General features: G+C 40.4%; 1 protein-coding gene across 4 annotated transcripts in view; it reads left to right on the top strand.

Annotated features, from left to right (window-relative positions):
• The window catches only part of SPATA5 (spermatogenesis associated 5), a 173,515-nt gene that overhangs the window by 2,647 nt on the left and 150,030 nt on the right, over window positions 1–20,838 (top strand). For all 4 annotated transcript variants that reach the window (XM_027741612.2, XM_039378368.1, XM_039378370.1 and 1 more), the window contains exons 4-10: window positions 603–661; window positions 1,749–2,372; window positions 4,533–4,662; window positions 5,283–5,339; window positions 6,068–6,191; window positions 7,503–7,758; window positions 19,120–19,274. In XM_027741612.2, coding sequence (XP_027597413.2) covers window positions 603–661; window positions 1,749–2,372; window positions 4,533–4,662; window positions 5,283–5,339; window positions 6,068–6,191; window positions 7,503–7,758; window positions 19,120–19,274 — 1,405 coding nt within the window. The remainder of the gene's footprint in view (window positions 1–602; window positions 662–1,748; window positions 2,373–4,532; window positions 4,663–5,282; window positions 5,340–6,067; window positions 6,192–7,502; window positions 7,759–19,119; window positions 19,275–20,838) is intronic.

Here is a 20,838-nt window from a genome sequence, read left to right as displayed (position 1 = left end):
GGTGTAAATGCTTAGAAAAGCTGTGGAATGGATGTAGTGAGTCTTATCTGTTTAGTCACTTAATTAAATAAAAGACTAGCAAATGCTTTGTGGGGAAGACTTGTACTGTTTTGGTAGTGGATGTGCAGTGCTTAAGGCATGTGCACAGTTTTGCAAGTGCTCAAGGCACTGTTTTAATCGATTAAAAGATTTACATGTGTGTTTGCAGGGCTGAAAGAGACCTGCCTTATCTGATTTGTTTTCAGTTCAGTAAATGTAGCAATGGCTGTTCTGCCTGGTGAGATGAGAAGCCTGCATTGCAGGTTTGTGATCCTAAGGAACAATAAATCTAATTTAGCATTTTGTTAATTAAAGCATTTTCTTTGGAAAAAAACCACCCCAAAACCAAATGAAATAGCTACACTTCTTTTGTTGCTGTGTGTGTAATATTTTCAGAGTTAAGATGTTATTTGAAGACTGAAGTACTCATACATCTTTTCTGTTTGTGGGGTTAAGTCATATACCCTAAAACAGGTCATCCTGGTGCTTTAGTGCTGTGGCCTCTGGTTTGGTTTTGAAGTAGTTATTGCTTGGAAAAGTAATTTTCTTCTTTCCTACCACAGGGACAAAGATGCCACCGTTAATGCCGAGGAAATGTCTGTGTGTCTGCTGAGAAACCTTGGTATGAGTTTTGCTGCTTCTCTTTTGCCTGTTCAATTTTCGTAGTAGGTCATCAAGTCTTGGTTAGAAGAGCAAATATTTTCCTCTCATGTTCTTAATCAAGGGCTTATGGCAAAATAGGGGATGTTATTTTGTTTATGCTTCTTTTGGGCTAAATAATTTTGCCATGTTGTAAATGTGTAATTTGTGTTAGTTGTGGCTCTGTTCCTTCTGTCCATTATACTTTTGTCTGGTTCAAGTTAGGAGTGTTCAACAGTCATTGATGGCCTACTTGCACTGTGAAGACAAGACTGCAATACTATACACTAAAAACAAGATAAAGTATCAGTATTAGCCTGAAATCCCAGTCTCTGAATCTCTTTTTTATGTTGGTGGTAAATAAGTAAAATTGCTCTTTATTGGGTGGTAGATAAATGTAAGTAAGGCGAAAAAAAAAAAGTAAGGTATTCAAGGTAGTGTTCCTCACTACAAATCGTTCTACTCAAAGGGAATCTTCTAGTCTCGGAATTAATAACATTATTGCTACTCCAGGAAGCAGGAAACTTGAACTGCATTGCAAATTCATGAGTTTGGCTGGAAATCTTGTTCATGCTTTGCCTTTTTTTTGTTTGTTTTTTTTTTGTACCTGTAGTGTATATTCAGATCACATTGCCTCATCTCTCTGTCAATGCCTAGGCTAAAACCTGGTTTTTTTTAGGCCAATACTCTCAAAGAAAGTGGGTTGAACATGAAATATTATCAGGTGCACAGCAAATACAAAATTTTTACTTCTTACAATACTAATTCCAATAATCTCCCTTTGTATGAAATTTAAAAGACTCAAATTAATGACGAGTTTAGTATGAGTGATTACATATGATGCTGACAAATGTTTATCCATTAAAGTCTGCTTGTGTACAAAGGGATCATTCAAAGTACCTGAAATTACCTTGAAATTATGTTACTACCTTTTGTTATGTTAATGAACAGCATTCTCTAAATGAATGATAAAGAATTATTCTAATGCAAGAATGTCTGAACGTTACTGCTGCCACAGTAGATTGAAATGTCACCTCCTTTGTCTTTTTTCTTCTTTCATCTTCTCATAGATGGGAAAATAGTTCTACCAGGAAACCTCTTGGCTTTCACTTTCTATGGCAAACTGTGCAACATCGTGGTGATGAGAGTGAAAGGAACTGATGGTGCAGAGCTGAGTGCCCAGGGCAGCGCCATTCCCAGTGACCCAGACCTTGAGAGATCTGATTTGGAGACAAGTGCCTTAGATTTGTCTCTACAGCTCGGCAGGATGGACATTGGTGATAGTCCAGGGGTTGCATCTTTGAGCACACCAAGCAAACCAATGGATCCAGGCTCACCAGTTACACCCAGTTCTGTGACAGCCAGTGGTCCGGACTCTGGTCAGGGAGAGAAAACCTACGGCAAGGGAGATGGTGCAGACCTCACCGAGGATTCGGAGTTGGCTGGGAAAAGCAGCAGTGAGGGACTCCCAGTAACGGGCAAAACCGGAGCAATAAGCAATACAGACTCTTTTTATTTCATTTCTTCAAGAACTAGGATCAATTTTATAGAACCCAGGACCAGTGTAGCAGAAGATGGCGATTGTGAGTCCCAAGTCACCTATGACATGATAGGAGGTTTGAGCAGCCAGCTCAGAACTATTAGAGAAACAGTTGAACTGCCCTTGAAGCAACCTGAACTGTTCAAGAGTTACGGTATGATGCCTAAAGAGTTGGTTTTCTTCATTTGATACCAGTTTTCTTCTTTAATTTGATTTTTAAAAAAACAAACAAACAAAAAAACCCCTAAAACCACCACAAATTATCCCAGGAGTATGCACTGACTTTTATGTAACACTGACCTGGTATACTTGTGTGTCCAAACAATGTCAAGCTGCTTTATAGTTATACTGTATGGGTACTGTGAAGATGTTACAATGAGCTTGTGTGAAAAATAGGTGAGCAGAGAAGAAATGTGTGTCTGTACAAAAATTCAGGTGTGCATAAGCAGAATTTTTGGCAAATAGGAAAGACTTCTTTGCTTGGGTGTTTCAAAGGTGCAATTCTTTGAGTTGTCATAAGATTTTAATTAATTTTGGTGGAGTCAGTTAATGATATTTTTTAAATGGAGAAAAAGTCAGATTAGTTCTTCTGCTGTTTTTATCCCTGGTTGTAGGCTTCCTGCAAAATTTTCAGGAAGTCTTTGGGGCTGTTTACTCAAACTCTTCAGTGTATGAGCAGTTTGAGTCCTTCCTCTGTGAATTACAGGGTGGAAAAATGAATATGATTACAGTTGCCATATATAAAGTTATATCTAACACATATATGAACTCAGAGGGTTTTTGTGACAAAGCCAAAACCGTACTGTGTATTTATCACAAATGGATATGTACCTTGTCTAGGTGTGCATCGCTGTGAGATAGGGCTCTTACCTATAAACATTGCTTTAATATCATGTCTTTGAGGCTTTTTATTGCTCTGCCTTTACCTCTTCCCACACAAACACTCTGGAGAGGAGGTGATTCCAGCTGGGACAGTTTCCGTAACACACAGGTGGCTCTTTCTTGGCCGTGATCCCCAGGTGTCACTGAGGTGGTCTGAGGCATCTTCATCTGCGTGTGCCCCAGCTTAATTTGGTCCAGCCTCAGCATCAGCAGGTGGTTTTGTGTTAGCACAAAGTTTGCTTCAGTGTCAGCATTCTTCATACCCGGTCCCAAAAGTGCTTGAGCAGATTCCCTACTAACTACGTGGTAGATGATGGTGTTTCCTCAGCAGTTACAAACCTTTAGCACCCATCCAAACGCTGTGAGTCTTTGCTCACGGGGAGCGAGCCTGGCAGTGAGGTGAGCCTGTGGTTCCACAGTACTGTTCTTGCCCGTGCCAGAAACGCCACAGGAGGGAGCAGCTCATGCTTTGATTGGACTGCTCTGAGGGAACCTGCTCCTGGAGACACTTTTACTTCCATCCTCTGTCAGTTGGCAGATAATTTTTTTTCTTTTCAGGTGTATTAGTTTCTAAGATTCAGACTTGTGGCATCATTCCCTGTCTGATTCCCAGTCCCCACTTGATGTTTCTTTGGTTGTGTTTCACCAATGTGTTTTTTTTGCCAAAGGCAGTCCTTTGTCAAACACTTGTCTCTGCTTTTTGCTTTCTAATTTTTCACCTTCTGATTTTGGCTCTGTGCCCATTTAATTTGACTTTGCTGGTCTGGAACTTGTTTTGGTGGGCTCTTTACCTGGGATCATAATAGTCCCTTTGTGCAGTTACCTGTATTTTCTGTCCAGCTCTAGCTGTACTCAGCAGTACCTTACGTGCTGTGCCTGAACATTTCTGTCTTTTTGGCTCTTAACATTTGCCATTAAATAGACAAATTCACCCTTCTGATGTGTGTTTTTCATCATCTTGCAAGTATTCTTGAATCAAGCCTCAGAGTATTTCTGAAATTCTTTTGAAGTGTTAAAGAGAAGTGGTTTTCTGATGTTGGAAATTTGATGTAATGACACTGTAAGAATCATTAATAACTTAAAGCCTATTCATGGATGTTAGGTACTCAGTCCAATAATGTCTTAGGAAAAAAACCACAACACACATAAGGAAACTGAAAAATACAATTATTTAAGGAGTTGTTTTTTGAACAGAATCTTTTAGACTTTAAAAATAAAGAACGTAGATGTATGTCCCACTTAAGAGTGATCTTTTCACTGTAAGCCTTTAACAGGGGTGTCATTTTATCACGATGACACGTCTGTTAAGTTAGTGCTGAGGTCAGATTTATTGGTAATAACTGGGACAGTGAAACGTGCAAGTGCAGGTTTAGTCTGGCATTTCTCACAAGGAACTTCTTTTCTCTGTTTGTGTGCATGTGCTTGTCCAAAGGAATCCCTCCTCCTCGAGGAGTGCTGTTATATGGCCCTCCAGGTACTGGGAAGACTCTGATTGCCAAAGCCATCGCAAATGAGGTTGGCGCTCACGTTACTGTTATTAATGGGCCTGAAATAATAAGCAAGTAAGTCCACCCATTTTATTTTCATTAATTCTATAAATATATCAGCCCAAAATCTGTCCTGGCATCTCTCCAGCGGGGATAGATGTAGTATTGGCTATGGGCTGTCTGCCCAAAGGAGTCAAAAACAAGCGAGAAAGGGTTCTCTCAAGCAGGGCTTATGTTTCTTCTTGTATTTAAAGAGGTTTATTGGACTTGGCCAAGAAATTTGTGTAAGACTCGGACTAAATTAAAGAGGAGACTGGAACTGCATCTGCAATTGTGTGTAGGTTAGTTCTGCAACAAGAAGAGTAACTTGTTAAACCATATTTGCAGTTAAGATGCCACTGCACAGATTACTGTCTCCAGGGAACTAACTGTTTATTGTTCTTCAAAAGTGTAGATAAAATGGTTTCTAACACAGGAAAAAAACATTTCCCTTTAATCTTTTTTGTAGTTACTAGATGGTTCTATCTTGGCCTTAATTTCTTGTCCCTGTGGAAATAGTTTATTGTAGATCTGCATTTACTTTGGGACTCTGAAATTGTGCGCTGTGGCCTTTTTGGAACGCCCCCCCTCCCCCCATTTGCCTTTCGAAAAGACCAAAAAAAATGTTTTTTATTAAACTATTTTAATTCTTATAGGTTTTATGGGGAGTCTGAATCGAGGTTACGTCAGATCTTCGCTGAAGCCTCTCTGCGGTACGTTCCTCTGGGTGATTTTGTTTGCAGTATCGGTTCCAGCCTTAATGTTCTTAGAAGAAAAACACTTGCAGGAATCTCTGAGTTTGTAACTTTTTCCTGCAGTGGTTTCTAAAAGGAAATAAATTTGTTTATGTAGAGCTTAGCTAGAAGGAAGGCAGTGAAATTCTAGTCTGCCTATTAAATAAATCCTTTTGGACGCTGCCCTTTTCAAGGGGCTGTTACAGATGGTGCCAAATCGCTCGCTCTCTGTCGTCAGTGTATTGTACTCTTGTTTCAGCAGAGGGAAGCAGGAGCCAGAGTTTCACCTGGATCCAAATTTTTCTGTCTGGTTTTATCTTCGGAGACTAACATAGCCCTGTGCTAAGGCATGGAAGTCAGTCTGAGTGTTGGTACTGGATATAGCATGCCTCTGGAGTAGGGAGGTGTTCTGCCCAAATTTGTTAGTCCTGCTTAAGGCAGGTTTTAGACTTCCAGTGATTGTTGTTCATAATACATGAGCAAAAGACTATTGCATACGGAAGGTATTAGTTGTCTAATGTATTAGTTGTTTTAGTTTTCTCGTTATTCAAGGTTGAAACTTGTAGCTGCCTAAAGGAGTTGGATGGTTGTTAGTTTTTCTAGGAACTGCATATTTTTCCATGAACAGCTTTGCACTTCTCTGCCTTGGTGTTTTAAATCTTCCCGAGCACCTTAATGTTTTCTTTCCTTTTTTGTTTTCCCCCCAGTCGCCCCTCAATTATATTTATAGATGAGTTGGATGCACTCTGTCCAAAGAGAGAAGGGGCTCAGAATGAAGTGGAAAAGAGAGTTGTTGCTTCATTGCTGACGTTAATGGATGGCATTGGCTCAGTAAGTCGACTGTATTGAGACAATCAATGTGTATGTGGACTCACTGAACAAAACGATTTTGCTTCTACAGCGGAGCCACTTTTAGATGTGTCATTTGGGGGGAAAGAAAACAGGCTTAGGTGAGACTTTATATAGTAATGTAATGCTTTTTTGGGTGCTAAGCAGAAGACGTAGGAGAGGAATGTCTCCTGATAACTGAGATTAAAAGCAAGTAAGTTTCTTCCATTCCCTGCCTCTCCTTTGCCTTCTCCCCCTCTTGTACTTTTGGAGATCAAACTGAAATTTCAGTGATAGCCCATCATTGATCTAAGCCAGATATTAATTGCTCTGAAATCAAAGTTATCAAAATGCTTCTGGTGATATGTAGGCTGCGTGATTAAAGGCAATAGCAGCTATTTCAAGATTGCCATAGTAATATTTAGGTCATAAACAAAAGCCTACTAAAGGAGCAGTAAACTTAATAGAGTATGTTATGGATTAAACCCATAAAGTTTGCCAATCTCTCATCAATTATTTTATGAGTATTAGTAGGAAAGATGAAAGAAACCTGTCCAGAGTATGAAAATAATCTGCTGCTGTTTATGTAATCTGCAAGTTTCTAATTATTTTCCTGCCTGAGCATTTGAGTTGCCCAGTCTGGAGCTGGTCACAGGCAGAAGAACATATTTTCTGATGGCAAAGGCTGGTGGATAGTCTTCCTGGAAAAAGTGCTTCATTCACGAAAAGAGAATGACACTGCAAGAGACCTCCTAGCTGCTCTTGCCTTGTTCTAAATGTGCAAAAGCAGAGCTTGAAGAAATTGGTTAGGATTTTTGACCGTGCTTTTCCTACTGAACTTACAGGAAGCTTTATAACCTGCTGTCTCTGCTGGTTTTGATGCCTTAACTGCTCTGTTTCCCAACCTTGTTTGTTCAAGGTCTGCTGATACCGTTTTGTTCTTGTACCAACGTTGCATTTTAGCTTAAACACTTCTTTTTCTTTACTTGGTTCTTGCTTTCCTGATATGGGAAAGCAGGTTCTTGGGGATTCGGGTGGAAGACACTGGGATAAGAGTATCTTGGAGTAGTTTCTGTTGTATTATCTGTATGTTCATGCAGCCTATAGTATTCCTAAATTGCAGTTAGGGATGGATTGGATGGGATCATTGATGGGCTTTATAATCTAAAAGTTTTGAGAGCTAGCGTCAGGATTCCAGTGTGTGTAGTAGTTGGAAGAGTAAGCAAGAAGTATGTTGATAAGCTACGTGGCATTTAGTGACTTAATTAAATTTGTATTTTAAAAATAGCATTTTGCATTGTTTGATGCCTTCAGGAAGGCAGTGAAGGGCAGCTCTTGGTGCTCGGGGCCACCAATCGCCCCCATGCTCTGGATGCAGCTCTGCGCAGACCTGGGCGTTTCGACAAGGAGATAGAAATCGGAATTCCCAATGCCCAGGACCGCCTGGACATACTCCAGAGGCTTCTCAGGAAAGTCCCCCATTCGCTCACAGAGGTGGAGTTGGTGCAGCTGGCTGATAGTGCACATGGTTATGTGGGTGCAGACTTAGCAGCCTTGTGCAAGGAAGCAGGTAAGGCTTTGTTTATCTTATTTAGGATCTTACTTTACAGTTAATCTCTTTATTAAAAAAAAAATGTAAATAATCCACAGTCTGTACCAATAGCTTTTGAGACAATGTTTTCTTAATTTTTTGTGTTGAAAACGCAACCAAGTGTGGAATATGAGGAGCACCAGTCTGCTCCTGAGCATGTCAGAAAAATTCTTTGAGTATTAGTAGCTTTTAAAATCTAATGTTAAGATGAGTAACCCTGGGGAATCCCCTGTGCTATTTCTAGCATATTACATAGCTCCCTGTCTCTCAGTAAGCCAATGGTTTAGGGAGTTCACTGACATCCCTAAGAGTTTTTCTACTCTAGAGCCTACCTCTCTCATACAAAAATCCCAGGCTACACAGCTTGTCCTGCAGGTCCTTGTCCCCAGGATGTGGAGACTGTGGCCCTCAGTGGTGTTTACTGCGTCTCCCTTCCCTGTTTTGTGCCTTGTATTCCATTTTGCTGCAGATGAGGACCTTGTGGCAGAGGTGGGGGGACTGTGTGCCCCTGGGACAGGTTGTGTGGTGGAGCTGGGAGAGCTGGAGAACACTGAGCTGGGGGGCTGGAAAGTGTCCCTTGGCCTCTGGAACAGGCATAGCCCTGGAGAATTATGCAGCCAGAGTTCAGTGTGTTCCAGAAAATACTTCACCGTGAGTTCACCTCTGTTTCCCTTGGATGAAATATGAAAAGTACTCTCTATCAGTTCTTACATTTTGCTAATTCTAGCAGTTCTAGTGTCTATGTGGTTTAAGTGTTGGACCTTAAATCTGCCCATGAGCAGCCTTTTAAAACAGTCTAGTCAAAAACATGACTCTCCAGCTCTGCTTATGCATATTTGCTCCCTTATGGTTCACAAATAAGTTTGCTGCATGTGCTGGGTACTTCTATTTCCTTTGGTGCTGAGACAGCTGCTTGTGGCAGTGGCACAGAGCATGGATAATTCTTGCATTGGAATTGACTCTGAAGATGGCAGAAGTTTTAATGGGGTGATGGCACCTGGAACAGCAAGGTTTTTACTTGCCAGCTTCCGGAAATTTTAAGGGATGGTTCTCAAATATGAATTTGTGGACTCTTCTATGGATCAAGAATAAAAAAGTTTGTAGAGACACAGACTACTCATTTTATAGCGGTCTTCTGTTGACTTCAGTTGTGTTTTAAGCTCTGTTTGAAGTTAGAAAACGTTATTTTTTTCCTGTTTGTATATATTTGTTTTAAAAAAAGATAAACTGCTTTTTTATTTTCCTTCCCCTGTGTTTTTGGAAGCCTATCCATCTGCCTGTGTCACAGGACTCACACAGTAAACACTTAACTAATGTAATCTGAAGTTTTCAGTGAAAAGTGTTTTGGTTTCAATTCCAAACATGACCCAGCCTAGGCTTTAGTTGTACATGTGCACATGGATTCTGGACACTTCATAATCCAGCTGCAAATAGATTATATTTACCCACTTCATGAGGCCCTTCTAGAAAATCAATTTTGAATGTTGTGCAGATTGAACATTACACGTGTTGTAATGTGTTGGCATCTGCCAGTGGTGGGTTGCAGGACATGCTGTTATCTGTGAGCTTTGCATCCAAAGGCAGTGCTGGGAATGAGGGAAGAAGGATGTCTCCTTTCTGTTGATCTTCTTTCCTGAAGTTGGAATCCATGCTGTTAAATATCCTTGTCGTTTCTTAACTTGGAGTGACCTCTGCTGGGGAAAATGCAGTTCAGCGCCGTTTAAGTCTTTTCAGCCCACGTGAATTTTTCCTTTTCAAAGAGTTGCAAATTCTGTCAAAGTATTGCATAAACTCGTTTTTAAGGAATTTTCTTAGATTCTTTTTTTTTTGATTAAGGTCCTGGTATCTATATTTTATGTTAAATTTTCAACACCTTGTAAAATATTAGAGCTTTTCACTGAAGTTCAGCTATGTTTTATAACATGCTATTTCTCCTCAGCAGAGCAAGATTATTCCATATGGCACATTTTCCAGTGTTTTGTCTGGTCTGGTGTGTTGTTCCAGCAATGGGCTTCTGTTGCTTCACTTGAGAAGCTGTGCTGTAGGCCAAGCTTGCTTGCTGTCCAAGAATGCTCTCTGATATTCAGCCTAAGTTTTCCTTGTTTAGTTTTATCCCATTATTTCTATTTACATCCTTGTATAACACGTTTGCTCTCCCTCCTTAGTGTTTACACCCTTCAGATATCTCTAGGCTGTTCTCATGTCCCCTACCTCCTCATTCATTACTGAGCCAAACTATAAATATTTAGCTCTTTTAATCTTTCCTCATAAATAAGTCCTTCCTGCCTTCTGAGAAATTATGTTGATTTTCTCTGAACTGCCTCCAGTTTGTCAATAACCTTTTGGAGATGTAGGGCTTAGAACTGAACATAGTATTTCATATATGTTACAGCATAAAACAGGGTACAAACTTACAATTGAGTTGGTCTTACCAAAACGCTTGGTAAGAGTTCTTGCACAAATTTAGAGGTTACTTGTGCCACTTTCAGTTGATGAGTGCGTACGTACAGAAAAAGGATTTCAGAACTCAGAAAAACATGTTCAGTTTTTGGTATGAGATTATCGTTGCTTGCTGATTGTGTTGCTGTTGTGGTCTGTGGGAGACTTTTTCAAGTCTTTCTTACCCCTTCTATATCTTTAGGTATTTCATATGTGGCTGGAAAGCCTGAAAGTTTACAAGCTAAAGATGTTTACATTCTCAATACGAAGTTTAGATCACTTTCAGAGGACTCATCATTCCTTATCTTTCTACTTCAACTCTGTTTTTTTAACACATGTATTGTGTATATACTGCTTATATAAACCAGGGGTGTAGTAATTATTGTAAGATGGTAAAGGTAGTATTTGTAGGGCTATGACAGACAAACCTTTTGCGTCTCTAGTTAGGTTTCCTAAGATGCTCCATTACAAAAGCTTTGAAGTTTGTCTTCTATATAATTCTGAAGATCATATGTTAGTGAAAAGTAAATAGCAGTTGTAGAATTAAATATTCCAACTGTTTTCTTGGCAGAAGTTGTTTGTTCTCCGGTGCAAGATTTGCTTAGTGGTACTTCTGGGGTCAGACAGGCAGGTTTTCTGTTCTGTTCAGCAGCTCTGTGCACATTCATGGAAGTTTTTAGGAAGTTTGTGGAGGCTGTAATGTTCAGGTTGCCCTCAAAGCTTCTCAGCCCCCATGTATGTGTCGTGTACAGAATTATGGTGCAGTGTGTGCTGGAGTGGGCAGGGAGGAAAGGTGGCCAGGAAACCTGGAGAATCTGTGCAGTGTGCTCTGGACTTTTCCAGACAGGATGTTATGACCAAAACCCATGACACCTTTATATAGAGATGCTTGTAGTCATCAGTTAAGAGTGTTTTTACTTGATCTGCTGAGTATATAAAATATTAGTGGATTTTTTTTCCAATACCTTTTTTTCTTCTACTAAAGAAACGGTTCTAACCTCTCACAAAATGAAACCACAAAACTCTGTGACTTTATAGGAAAAACACTGGCTATGAAACTTGCAGTATTTGTTGTAAGAGTTGACAACAAGGTGACAGACATCAACTCTGTGGATCTATCTCAGCCTTAATTGTTGTGCTTGATGCCCTTGAGATCCTGTTGCTTCTCCTTTATTTACTTTACCATGTGGTCTTTTATTAATTCCCTAAAAAATATAATGTTTTTAATTTATCAGCAAAGATAAGCACTGCACTTTAAAAAACGAAACAAAACAAAAAACATATGAAATGTTAATTATGTAGCAGGGACATGAATGGTATAAACTGTACTGAATGTTAGAAGATGCTTAGCAACAAAGGTTTCCAAATATAGCAATTTATTATAAACTTATCCTTCTATGGCTGCCTGTAGCATTTCAAGAGGGTGAATATAAATATAGCTTGATTTCTTCAAGAAGTGGGTTCAGTCATATTGTTTACAGAGAAAGGAAGTATTTGCTTTGTAACTCTTAGGATTTATCTTGAACATCCTTGTTCATTACACATAATTTCAGTGTGCTGATATAAAACACTTGGACTGTGATAAGATAGCATCATGAGGAGAGGAAGAACAAATGGCTTTGTTTAAATACTGCTCTCTCTTGGAATAACAGGGGTTTGCTTCCAGTGAGGATGCTGCATTGCAACCACAGACTTCTGTGAAAGAAGCACTCATTGCTTCGTTGTGTGTCAAAGGTTTTTTTTAAGTTGCATGAATGTGATACAGTTAAAGGTGTCACCCTGCTTAGGTTTAGGATTGGAATGGCTTACTGGTTTGAGCTGGCTGTTACAAAAAATCTTAAAGAAACAAGGAATCGAGTTGCGTCTCTGACTGGTGTGAATCAGCATTGCTCTGCTCAGTCTGTGAAGCCACTTGCACAGGCACATGATGTGGTCTGTTGTCTTATGTTCATAATTCTGAGTCCTATTGTTTGCAGAGCTTATTGTCCATATTATTCATTTGCCCCTTTAATTATCCCTGTGTTCTGATGAATCATACAGCTAGGATGGAGAGTCTTTATGCTGTTTGATCCACAGCTCTGTATATTGATTTTATGTAGATATTAGATCTGTAAAGTTGTAATTTATATATGAGGATACTGTAGTTGGCTTTTTTTTGGAGCTGAGAAACTTCCTGCTGTATCTTTTACAAGCTTAAAAAAAAAGTTTCTGCAATCCACTTGCATTAAGAATAAGAATTAAAAAAAAAAATGGTCAACTGAAGGACTGTCTCTTAGGTTTTTTTGGTTTTTTTCCCTGTAATGGATGGGGAAGTAAATTCCCCTGAAAACCAGGAATGTCTCTTTGTTAGATGTATGTGTTTTGTTTTTTTCCCCCCCAAGCTTCTGCAGATTTGGTAGCCTGGCCACCTGCAGGAAACATGAGCCGTGTGGGCTGCTGTGATTAACAGTGGGTCTCTGTGCACCCCGAGGACCAGCCTCTGACGGGGCTTTCAGTTACACAAACGCTGCCTTCAAGATGTGGCTTCTCAGCCTCGTGTCTCAAATCAGGCTCTTCATTTCAGCTCAGTCACAGTCTGGATGAAACAGCCCAGTGTTAGGGCATCAAGAATCTCTCTCCTTTCTTTAAGCTGTAAAAATTCAGTCTGAACCTTTCCCAACACGATTTGGACCCGGGTTCTGCTGGGGGCGTACCACAAATGTAGATATTTTCCTTGGACTGAGATCCTAAATGTAGGAATGTGGGCTGACATACTTCAAAGTGTAGATTTTGACAAAAGCAGTGGATGACCGAGGCAATGGGATTGTTTGTTTTGCAGGGTGGTTTGTTTTGAAATTAAGCGATTTCAGTTACAGATTTGAAAGGGAAAACACTGCCTGACACGCTGTAATTATTTTATTTCCTTATGGAAAGTGACTGAAAATACCGTATCTGTGTTATTTATTTGTTTGTAGCACTGATAAAGATTGAAGCTGTGCTGCTGCAAGCAATCTGCTATTGCATTCCCTCACTGACATGGTTCCCGTGGGACACTCAAAATGAGGTGGGAAAGGCCACTTGCCTTTTCATGAGAAGGTCACGTAAGAAATGTGGGAGTTTTGGGAATATTAATAAAACATGTAGTCAGATGGTCAATACCAAAAAAAAGTGTCTTTATGAAATGGAGATATTTCTGCAAAAAGGACAGCAGATGCTCAGAATGATGTGATGGCTTTTGTGTAGAAGTGGCTACATCTGGGTGCTGCCTCTTGGAAGAAATGCTGGTGCACATGATGTTGGTTTTTGTAGCTACTTTTTCTTATATAAAATATTTGGCTTTTTTTGTTGTTTTTGTTTTGGTTTAGTTTTTTGTTTGTTTTGTAATGGTACTTGATTTTTGGTTTTGCACGAGGGACGTTGCACTTTACTGCAGTCAGGGCATGTGAACTTTTGGTTTTCATCATAACTAATTTTAAGTGTGTGTTTATCCAAGACTGGCTTGCAGTTAATTGGATGATGGGGTTGCTGACTTCATACACACAGTTATGGGTTGGGTACTTAAATATCTGTTTAGAGCACATCCCATTCTGTCTGCTGATATTTATATAGGCAGGAAATAAGGAATATTTTCAGGAGAGTTGATCAATAACTGTCACTAATATTTTAAATTAACCTTCTTGGCAGATAGTCACCATGTTCTTGCTTCTGCAGCTTGAGTGGCAGGGAAGAAACTATATTATTCATGTGTGGCAATGCATCTAGAAACTTCTGGGTTTGAATGGCTTGGAGGGTCAGCCCCAAAACAAGTTGTTTGATTTGAAGGGTGAGGGGGTGCAGGACACCCAGGGTAGTGTGTGTTGGTGCAGCCCTGGCTGTGAAATGGTAGTTAGAATGTAATTCTGAAAATTTAGCACTATGTCATTTTGCTTAAGAACAGAAAAAAATTTGGGGCAGGTACTGTCTTAGTCATCAACTATACTTCAGACAAACTGTTTGTGTGGAAATGGTACTGTAGGAGAAAAATTCAATGTTTTCTGACTCCCTCTCAGGCTCCAGGTAAAAGTTTTCTGGAATATGTAGTGGCAAACTCAGTACCTGAAAGCAGCCTTAATTCTTTTCATTAATTGATAAAAGATCAGCTACTCTGAAATGTAGCTGAAGTTGTATATCTGTGTTAGTTCTGTGGGAGCAAACTCTGCAGTAGGCATGTGTAAGTAGAATGATTAGTTACTGTTGGGGGACAGCTTAAATGTTTTCAGGCAAAGTTTTCATAGGTCTCCTGACTTTAGTTCTTAGTTATATCCTGACTTGCCAACATTCCTAATTACAATGAGACCAGCCTTTAGCCACTGACTGCTGCTTCTTGCCTTTCTGCCCTTGCTATTCTGGTAGCCTGTCGGTCCTTATTTTTGCTCTAACGCACGTGTGACTCCCCTTAGCTTAGGTATGTTTATGTATGAGGAACAGGCAGTCTGGTATTCCTTATTTCCCTCTGTTGTCACTGGATTAGGATAAATGACGTGTGTGTACCTGATCTGTGAATAAACCGTTTCCTGTACGAAAGAAGTTTGGAAAATACAGTTCCTCCTTCCTTCCTTCCTCTCCCCTGTCCTACCTCTCAGCAACTTTCAGGCAGCTCCATAGACATGTTCCAGCAAATGCCAGGGCTCTTCAGGAAGGACTATAAATCCTGTGCATAATCCCTACAGTAGGTTATTGCTCAGGTTAGCCTGGTGAATTTGCAGTGTTATGGTTACAAGGGATTTAAGGGCATTATCTTTCCTGTGCAAACAGTACGAAAAGTTCTTCAGGGATTTTCCCATATAGCTCTGGCAGCTAAAGACAGATTGCAGAATATGGTTTTGAGAGCAAAAAGCAAGGCTTTCTGCTTCCTAATTTGTTTTTTAAGTAGGTGTGAATTTTATGGACATGTTAAATTTAAAAAAAAGTTTAAAAATATATTTATAAACTGTTTCTAAGTAATATGAAAAATTTTTTGTGCATAAACCTGTTAAATTTTGAAGTACAGTACGTAAAAACCTGGCAGTAGAGGAAGATGCCCCATCCACTGCCATTTGGAAGCTGAGATCTTACCCATCCATGCTCCTCTGTTGAGTATTCCACTGCCAGCCATGTAGGAGAGAATCAGTTTTTGGAATGCAGGAGAGTTGGATCTGACAGCTATCACATGGAGAAATGCTATGTGTCTTCTGGGTTTGGCTGTAAGAATTTGGGAGGGAAATGCCAGATTATCAGAGAAAGAAGAAACATTTCCTTTTGTAAACAATCTTGCAAGAAGATTACAATTCTTTGAAGCTGCTTAGAAATTCTGGTAGAGTGAGTCCAGGCAGGAGGGGTTTGTGGAAGAAACAGCTGACGGGCAGTAAATGAGCATGATTAACAGTTTGGTTTGGTTCAGTTTATTTCTTCAAGTGTTGTGTATATTCTGTTTTGGAAACCTAAAGTATATATGTTGGTCATTTCTGAGTGGATGCTTTCTGTTATTTACAGTGGCGTGTAGTTATACGCAGACTCTGACAAATATAGCAGTGTCGTAGAGTCTATTTTTAGGCTCAGATATTTGTGATTATGATCTAATGTGCCAAAACTTAGCCAAGCTATGAGCAAGAAGATCTTACAGACAAACAATGCTATTGACCTCATGAGTAGCCTGGTACCAAAGAAGGATCATCTGTACCAGGACAGGGCGTTCTGCTGGCTTTTTCCCTTCTGTCCACTCAGTTTCCTCTGTTCTAGACAGACAGGATGAGTTGGAGAGGTAGAGCGCATAGTTGCTGGGCTGGAACAAGCTGTTTGTTTTCCATTGTTTGTAATCATGCATGCCTTATTATGCTGCTTTCTCTTCTCTCTTTTTTTTTTTTTTTTAACTGGGATTTTCCATACTGCTCCGCTGAGGATCGGTGGCTGCCTTCCAAGTTCGGTTTCTGCTCTGCACAGGGCAGTCCTTGGGGCTGGTCATGTATCCCTTGATTAGAAATGGGTATCCCATGCCTGTGTGAACAGTCCCACTGACCTTACAGCGGGCTAAGTACGTCTGAGTCCTTCCTCTCCTCAGGCAGGACTGGAATAAAAGTGAAAACCCACTCGCCCACTTCTGAGCCTCCTCAGTCACTGCTAAAAGTTATTGATATTCATTAATTCTTAAAAACAGAGTATCATCTGAAGAGGAACAAGCAGAGCTGAAACGAATGTTGTGCTCAGTCAGTTAACAGCAATGACATATACTCAACCCAAAACATTCCCACGTGGAAGATACCCAGGAGCTGATCTGAGCTGCTTGATGTTTTCTGAGGTGTGACTCTTCGAATCTTCACTATGACTTCTGTAGTGATAAACTTGTGTTTGCTGTAATGTTCCCCCTTCTTTGCCTCTGCCTTGCTTCTGGCAGCGTGGTTTGCACCCTACCCTGCAGTTCCTTACGTTAAATACATCTCTCAGCATCTCCAGACAAGGATATGTTTTTCTGCCTCTGGCAAACCACTGGCTGTATCCTTCTCCTGTTACTGAGACTCCCCCCCTCCCCTCTGGTTAGAGGTCAATCTGAAGTGCAGGAAAGAATGATTATGATAACAGGAGGAAACAGGAAGAATCATGCTTTCTTTTTCAATCTGTTTTTTATTATTGTTTTAATGTAAAACATTGTTTCAATTAAATGCTGACCTGTGCAGTGGCGTGTGCGTGCACATGCTGAAATGAATTCCGGCTTTGTTTGGAAAGCTGTGACCTCTTTATTCCTGTTCTGGATCAAGGCTGTTGCCTTTCAAACCCACTGCTGAGGACTGAAATTTCGCTCGTACTCATAGCACTGGCAGTAACAAACCTCAAGAGCAGTATTCTCCTTGGGCTTTTTTATCTGCTGTGCTCTCTGTTTTTAAAATAAGCTTGTTTGGTTTTAAGCCTTACTCATGCCAGATAAGCAAAAAAGATAACCATGACAAAATTAAAATGCATCAAATGAGCACTGGGCTAAACTGGTACTTGGTGGAGCTGACAGGTATAGAAATGAGCAGAGATCTTTATCAGTTGCTTGCTTTCTCTATGCCTTAATTTCATGCTGTGTTAGTTATTCTTGCATTTTTTTGAAGTGAGAGTGCCGTGTGAATTGACTTCACCAAAAAGAAAATGTAAGACTGAACCCAAATACCTGCTCCCACCCTGCAAAGTGTTGACTGCAATGACTCTGGAGTAAGATGTTGAGTTTATTTGCCTGGATGTAATTTTTAAATCCGAGGGGTGAATCTGTATTGTCTCACTTAAGTTTTTTGTTTGCTTAAAATGAACTCCTTAGAGGAAGGAAGAAGGGGGCGAGGAATACCATGAAAATTGTCTGGGTTGTTAAAATGAGTCAGTTATATTTTATACTTGTCCTCTGGTGACCAGATTTTCATTTTTCTCCTTGGCCTCATGGAATGTTTTTATTTATGTATCTTATTAGTTTTGGATGTTCTGTGCAAGGGGAAACCTGAATTACAAACTTTTTTTCTTTGTGTTATTGTATTAAGAGCCTGGGTATTGGATGCAGGTGCTCAGACTCTGCTGTAATTGGCAGTTTATGGAGAGACACCAGCTGTACTGCTTCACAGGGGACATATTATATCTCTTCACACGTTGTATATATTGTAGGAAATGCAGAATTCCTGTCATTGTCAGAAACGTTGCATGTCTGCTTCTACCAGTGCCTCTGTAGGGGAAAAAAAAAGACAACAATCTGCTGAAAGTTAAAACCATGTCTATTTTCAGAAACGGCTTAATCCCTTTTATTGTCCTTTCATGTAGCACTAATTGATGTTTTGTTTGGTTAAATATAGAAGAGACTTAACAAATGTTTGTCTTTTTATGGTCATGCAAGGTGAACTGGTGGGATATGAACTGCCTCATTTGTTTGGGAACACATGGCAACAGATATGTAATGTGTTATGTGTATATACCTGCATATAAAATTATGCTCATCAACTAATAATATATAAAATAAGATATTTGACAGCTTCAGTTCACAGAACAGAATTGGAAACAGAAGCAATAGAACTCTGGATTATATTAGACCTCAAAAGGGATAATTATACAGTGGGAAAACCATGATGCTTCCGGGCATCTTACACAACAGGGGCTGTAGTTGCTCTCCAGGGAATGCCTGGGAGCTGCAAATGGTACAGCCTGGTCCTGCCCAAGGAGTACTGATATATTGATGTGTGAGTGGGTGGGACTTGTGTGGCCTTTGGTGGATTGATTTATAGGGGAAACTAGGAATTAGTATGAAGATTTATAGGTATTGTGCGTGAGTGATTTGGCCAAACAAAGGAGAAGGTAAAAGCTATGCCTGATTTGAAAAGTATAATCACTGAAGAGTTGTTGGGTGTTGCAGGGAATATTTGTTGCACGTCAAGAAAAAGATAGGTGTCTGGCATCTTACCAAGTGGCAAAATAGGGTTCCAGTGAAGGTTAAAGAAACCTCATCAGTTTGCTTTTAAAAGCAGCTTGGACAATACAGTCCTGATAATAGAGAAATGGAAAAGGTTGCAGAATGTCTTACTTGTGCTGATTTAATGTTGCCTTTAATATTCGTTGTCCCTCTTCCTCTGTGGTTTAGAAATGTGTTCAGATCAATGTATGGATGTTTAGAGTTTCTCCCTCTGGGAACACAGGAACAAGGCTGTTTCATCCTGACTTTTGGAACAGATTTAGTTTATATTCTGTCTATGGTTGTTAAATCCCCTTTTTCATGCTCTCCCAGCAGAAGTGTCTCGCATGTTCTCTGACGCAGTTCAGACCTGGTGCTGAGACATTCCTTTGGACATCATTTCCTTTCCAGTGCTGCTCTGTGTTTGTGTGTGGTACACTTTGTTTGTGAGAACCAAGAGGAAGTCTACATATTTCCATGTTGTTTTTTTTTTGTTTCAATAGGTTTGCACGCCTTGCGGAGAACGCTGGGGAAGAGCCCTAACCTGTTAGACACCGAGGTGGCTGGGTCAGTGATGATTGCTTTCAATGACTTCCTGCAGGGGATGAATGATGTCAGGCCCAGTGCCATGAGGGAGGTGGCAATTGATGTGCCAAAAGTAAGTTGTTTTGTGCAATACTCCGGCAGCATTGCCAGAGCCACGTTAAGAGAGGAATTTTGTGAGGTGGGAGCCTCAAGTTACCAGTAAATGCTGTGCATAGTCTTTTTGTTTCCATATTTGTTTATTTATTTATGATTTTGAAGAACCATTTGCAGAAGCTTAAGTTCCTAAACGCTTTAGGAAGAGTTTGTAGTGCAGGAGCAGATCTCCTGGTATGTAGTTTTATATACTGAGTGGGTTAATGGGGTAAAAATCTTCAGATGTCTGCTCAAAGCTGGTCCTGAGCAGCCATGAAAGCTGGAGCCTTTTATGAAGCAAACACAAACTAAAGCAGAAACAAACTGTTAGCATTTGTAACCGAAGTGTGTTGAAACAAAGCTGTGGAGAGTTTGATTGCTGTGATTTTCATGTAAATGTGACCTGAGTGTCTTCAGTTTCATTATGTTTTTAACTGAAAGCAGAATTCAGCACTGTACACAGGTTATCACTGCCAAGCCTGTCACAAGCTGTGCTTATATGAATAGTTCTTTTGGTGGTGTCAGGTTCATCTTTATCCTACTCACTGCCCTCTCAATTACATGTTAGAGTAGTTCAGTAGCAGACTCAGCATAAATTGGGCTGGGGAGCTGATCTGGTTTAAGACAACTCTGATCTGGGTTAAGAAGATTGAGCGAAAGAACGTGTGTTTAATCCTGCTGAATCCTGACTCTGTGAGTGGCTGTGCTGGTGTTTCTCAGCAGCTCCCCAAGCTCTAGAAGAAACCATTTATGTCTCATTGCATGAAGATGAGTCACTTGGGAATTAGATTGCACAACTACAGACCCTTACTCCCAAACTATAGGAATGGGAAATAAAAATCTACGCACTGGATGCTGCACACAGCCAGCTGGGATGTCACACTTGGCTTGTTAAGAGTCGGCGCTGCGCAGGGAAGCGCTGGGTGGAATTGCCTGGGCTGGCCCCAGGCAGCTTTTCCTGGAAGTGGTGTCATGGCATTGATATCCACAAGGGCTGAGTGGCTTTGCTGAGAACCAGAGTTAGTAATTCTTTCATTGCTTATTGTGCTACTGGCTCTTGGGCTCACGTTGTTATCCCTGTGCTCTGCCTCTTAGGCATACCAGGACATTTGGAGCCATGTGGAATGCTGCTAAACAGCGCAATACAGACAGGTAGAAGTAAGGTCTTGAGGTACTGCAGGAAATCTGTTCTCAGTCCAGGTCAACCTACTGCTCAGGCTCCTGTTGTCCACTAAACCATCCTGCCAGGGGCTTCCTTGATTGTCACCTGATTTTATTTGTTAAACACCTCCTGAGTTACTGCAATACTACTGAAATTCATTCCTTTATTGAAAGGAAGATAACAGCATAGTGCAGACTCCTTTTGTGCTGACAGGACCTGCATGTTTTGTGAAGATGCAGTGTAAATTTGAGGCCATCTGCTTGGTGCCTGGGGTGAGTTTAAAGTGGAATCTTAAGTACTGGATGCAACAGATTTTGCGTCCTCCCTTATCACCTACCAAAGGAGGGGAGTTTGGAACTAGATGATCTTTAGGGTCTGTTCC

The sequence above is a fragment of the Pipra filicauda genome, unplaced genomic scaffold (genome assembly GCF_003945595.2).
Source record: "Pipra filicauda isolate LSUMZ 115617 unplaced genomic scaffold, ASM394559v2 scaffold136_size1984543_pilon, whole genome shotgun sequence".
Lineage (NCBI taxonomy): Eukaryota > Metazoa > Chordata > Aves > Passeriformes > Pipridae > Pipra > Pipra filicauda.
Note: the sequence above shows the minus strand (reverse complement) of the source record. Positions and strands in the feature narration are given on the sequence as shown.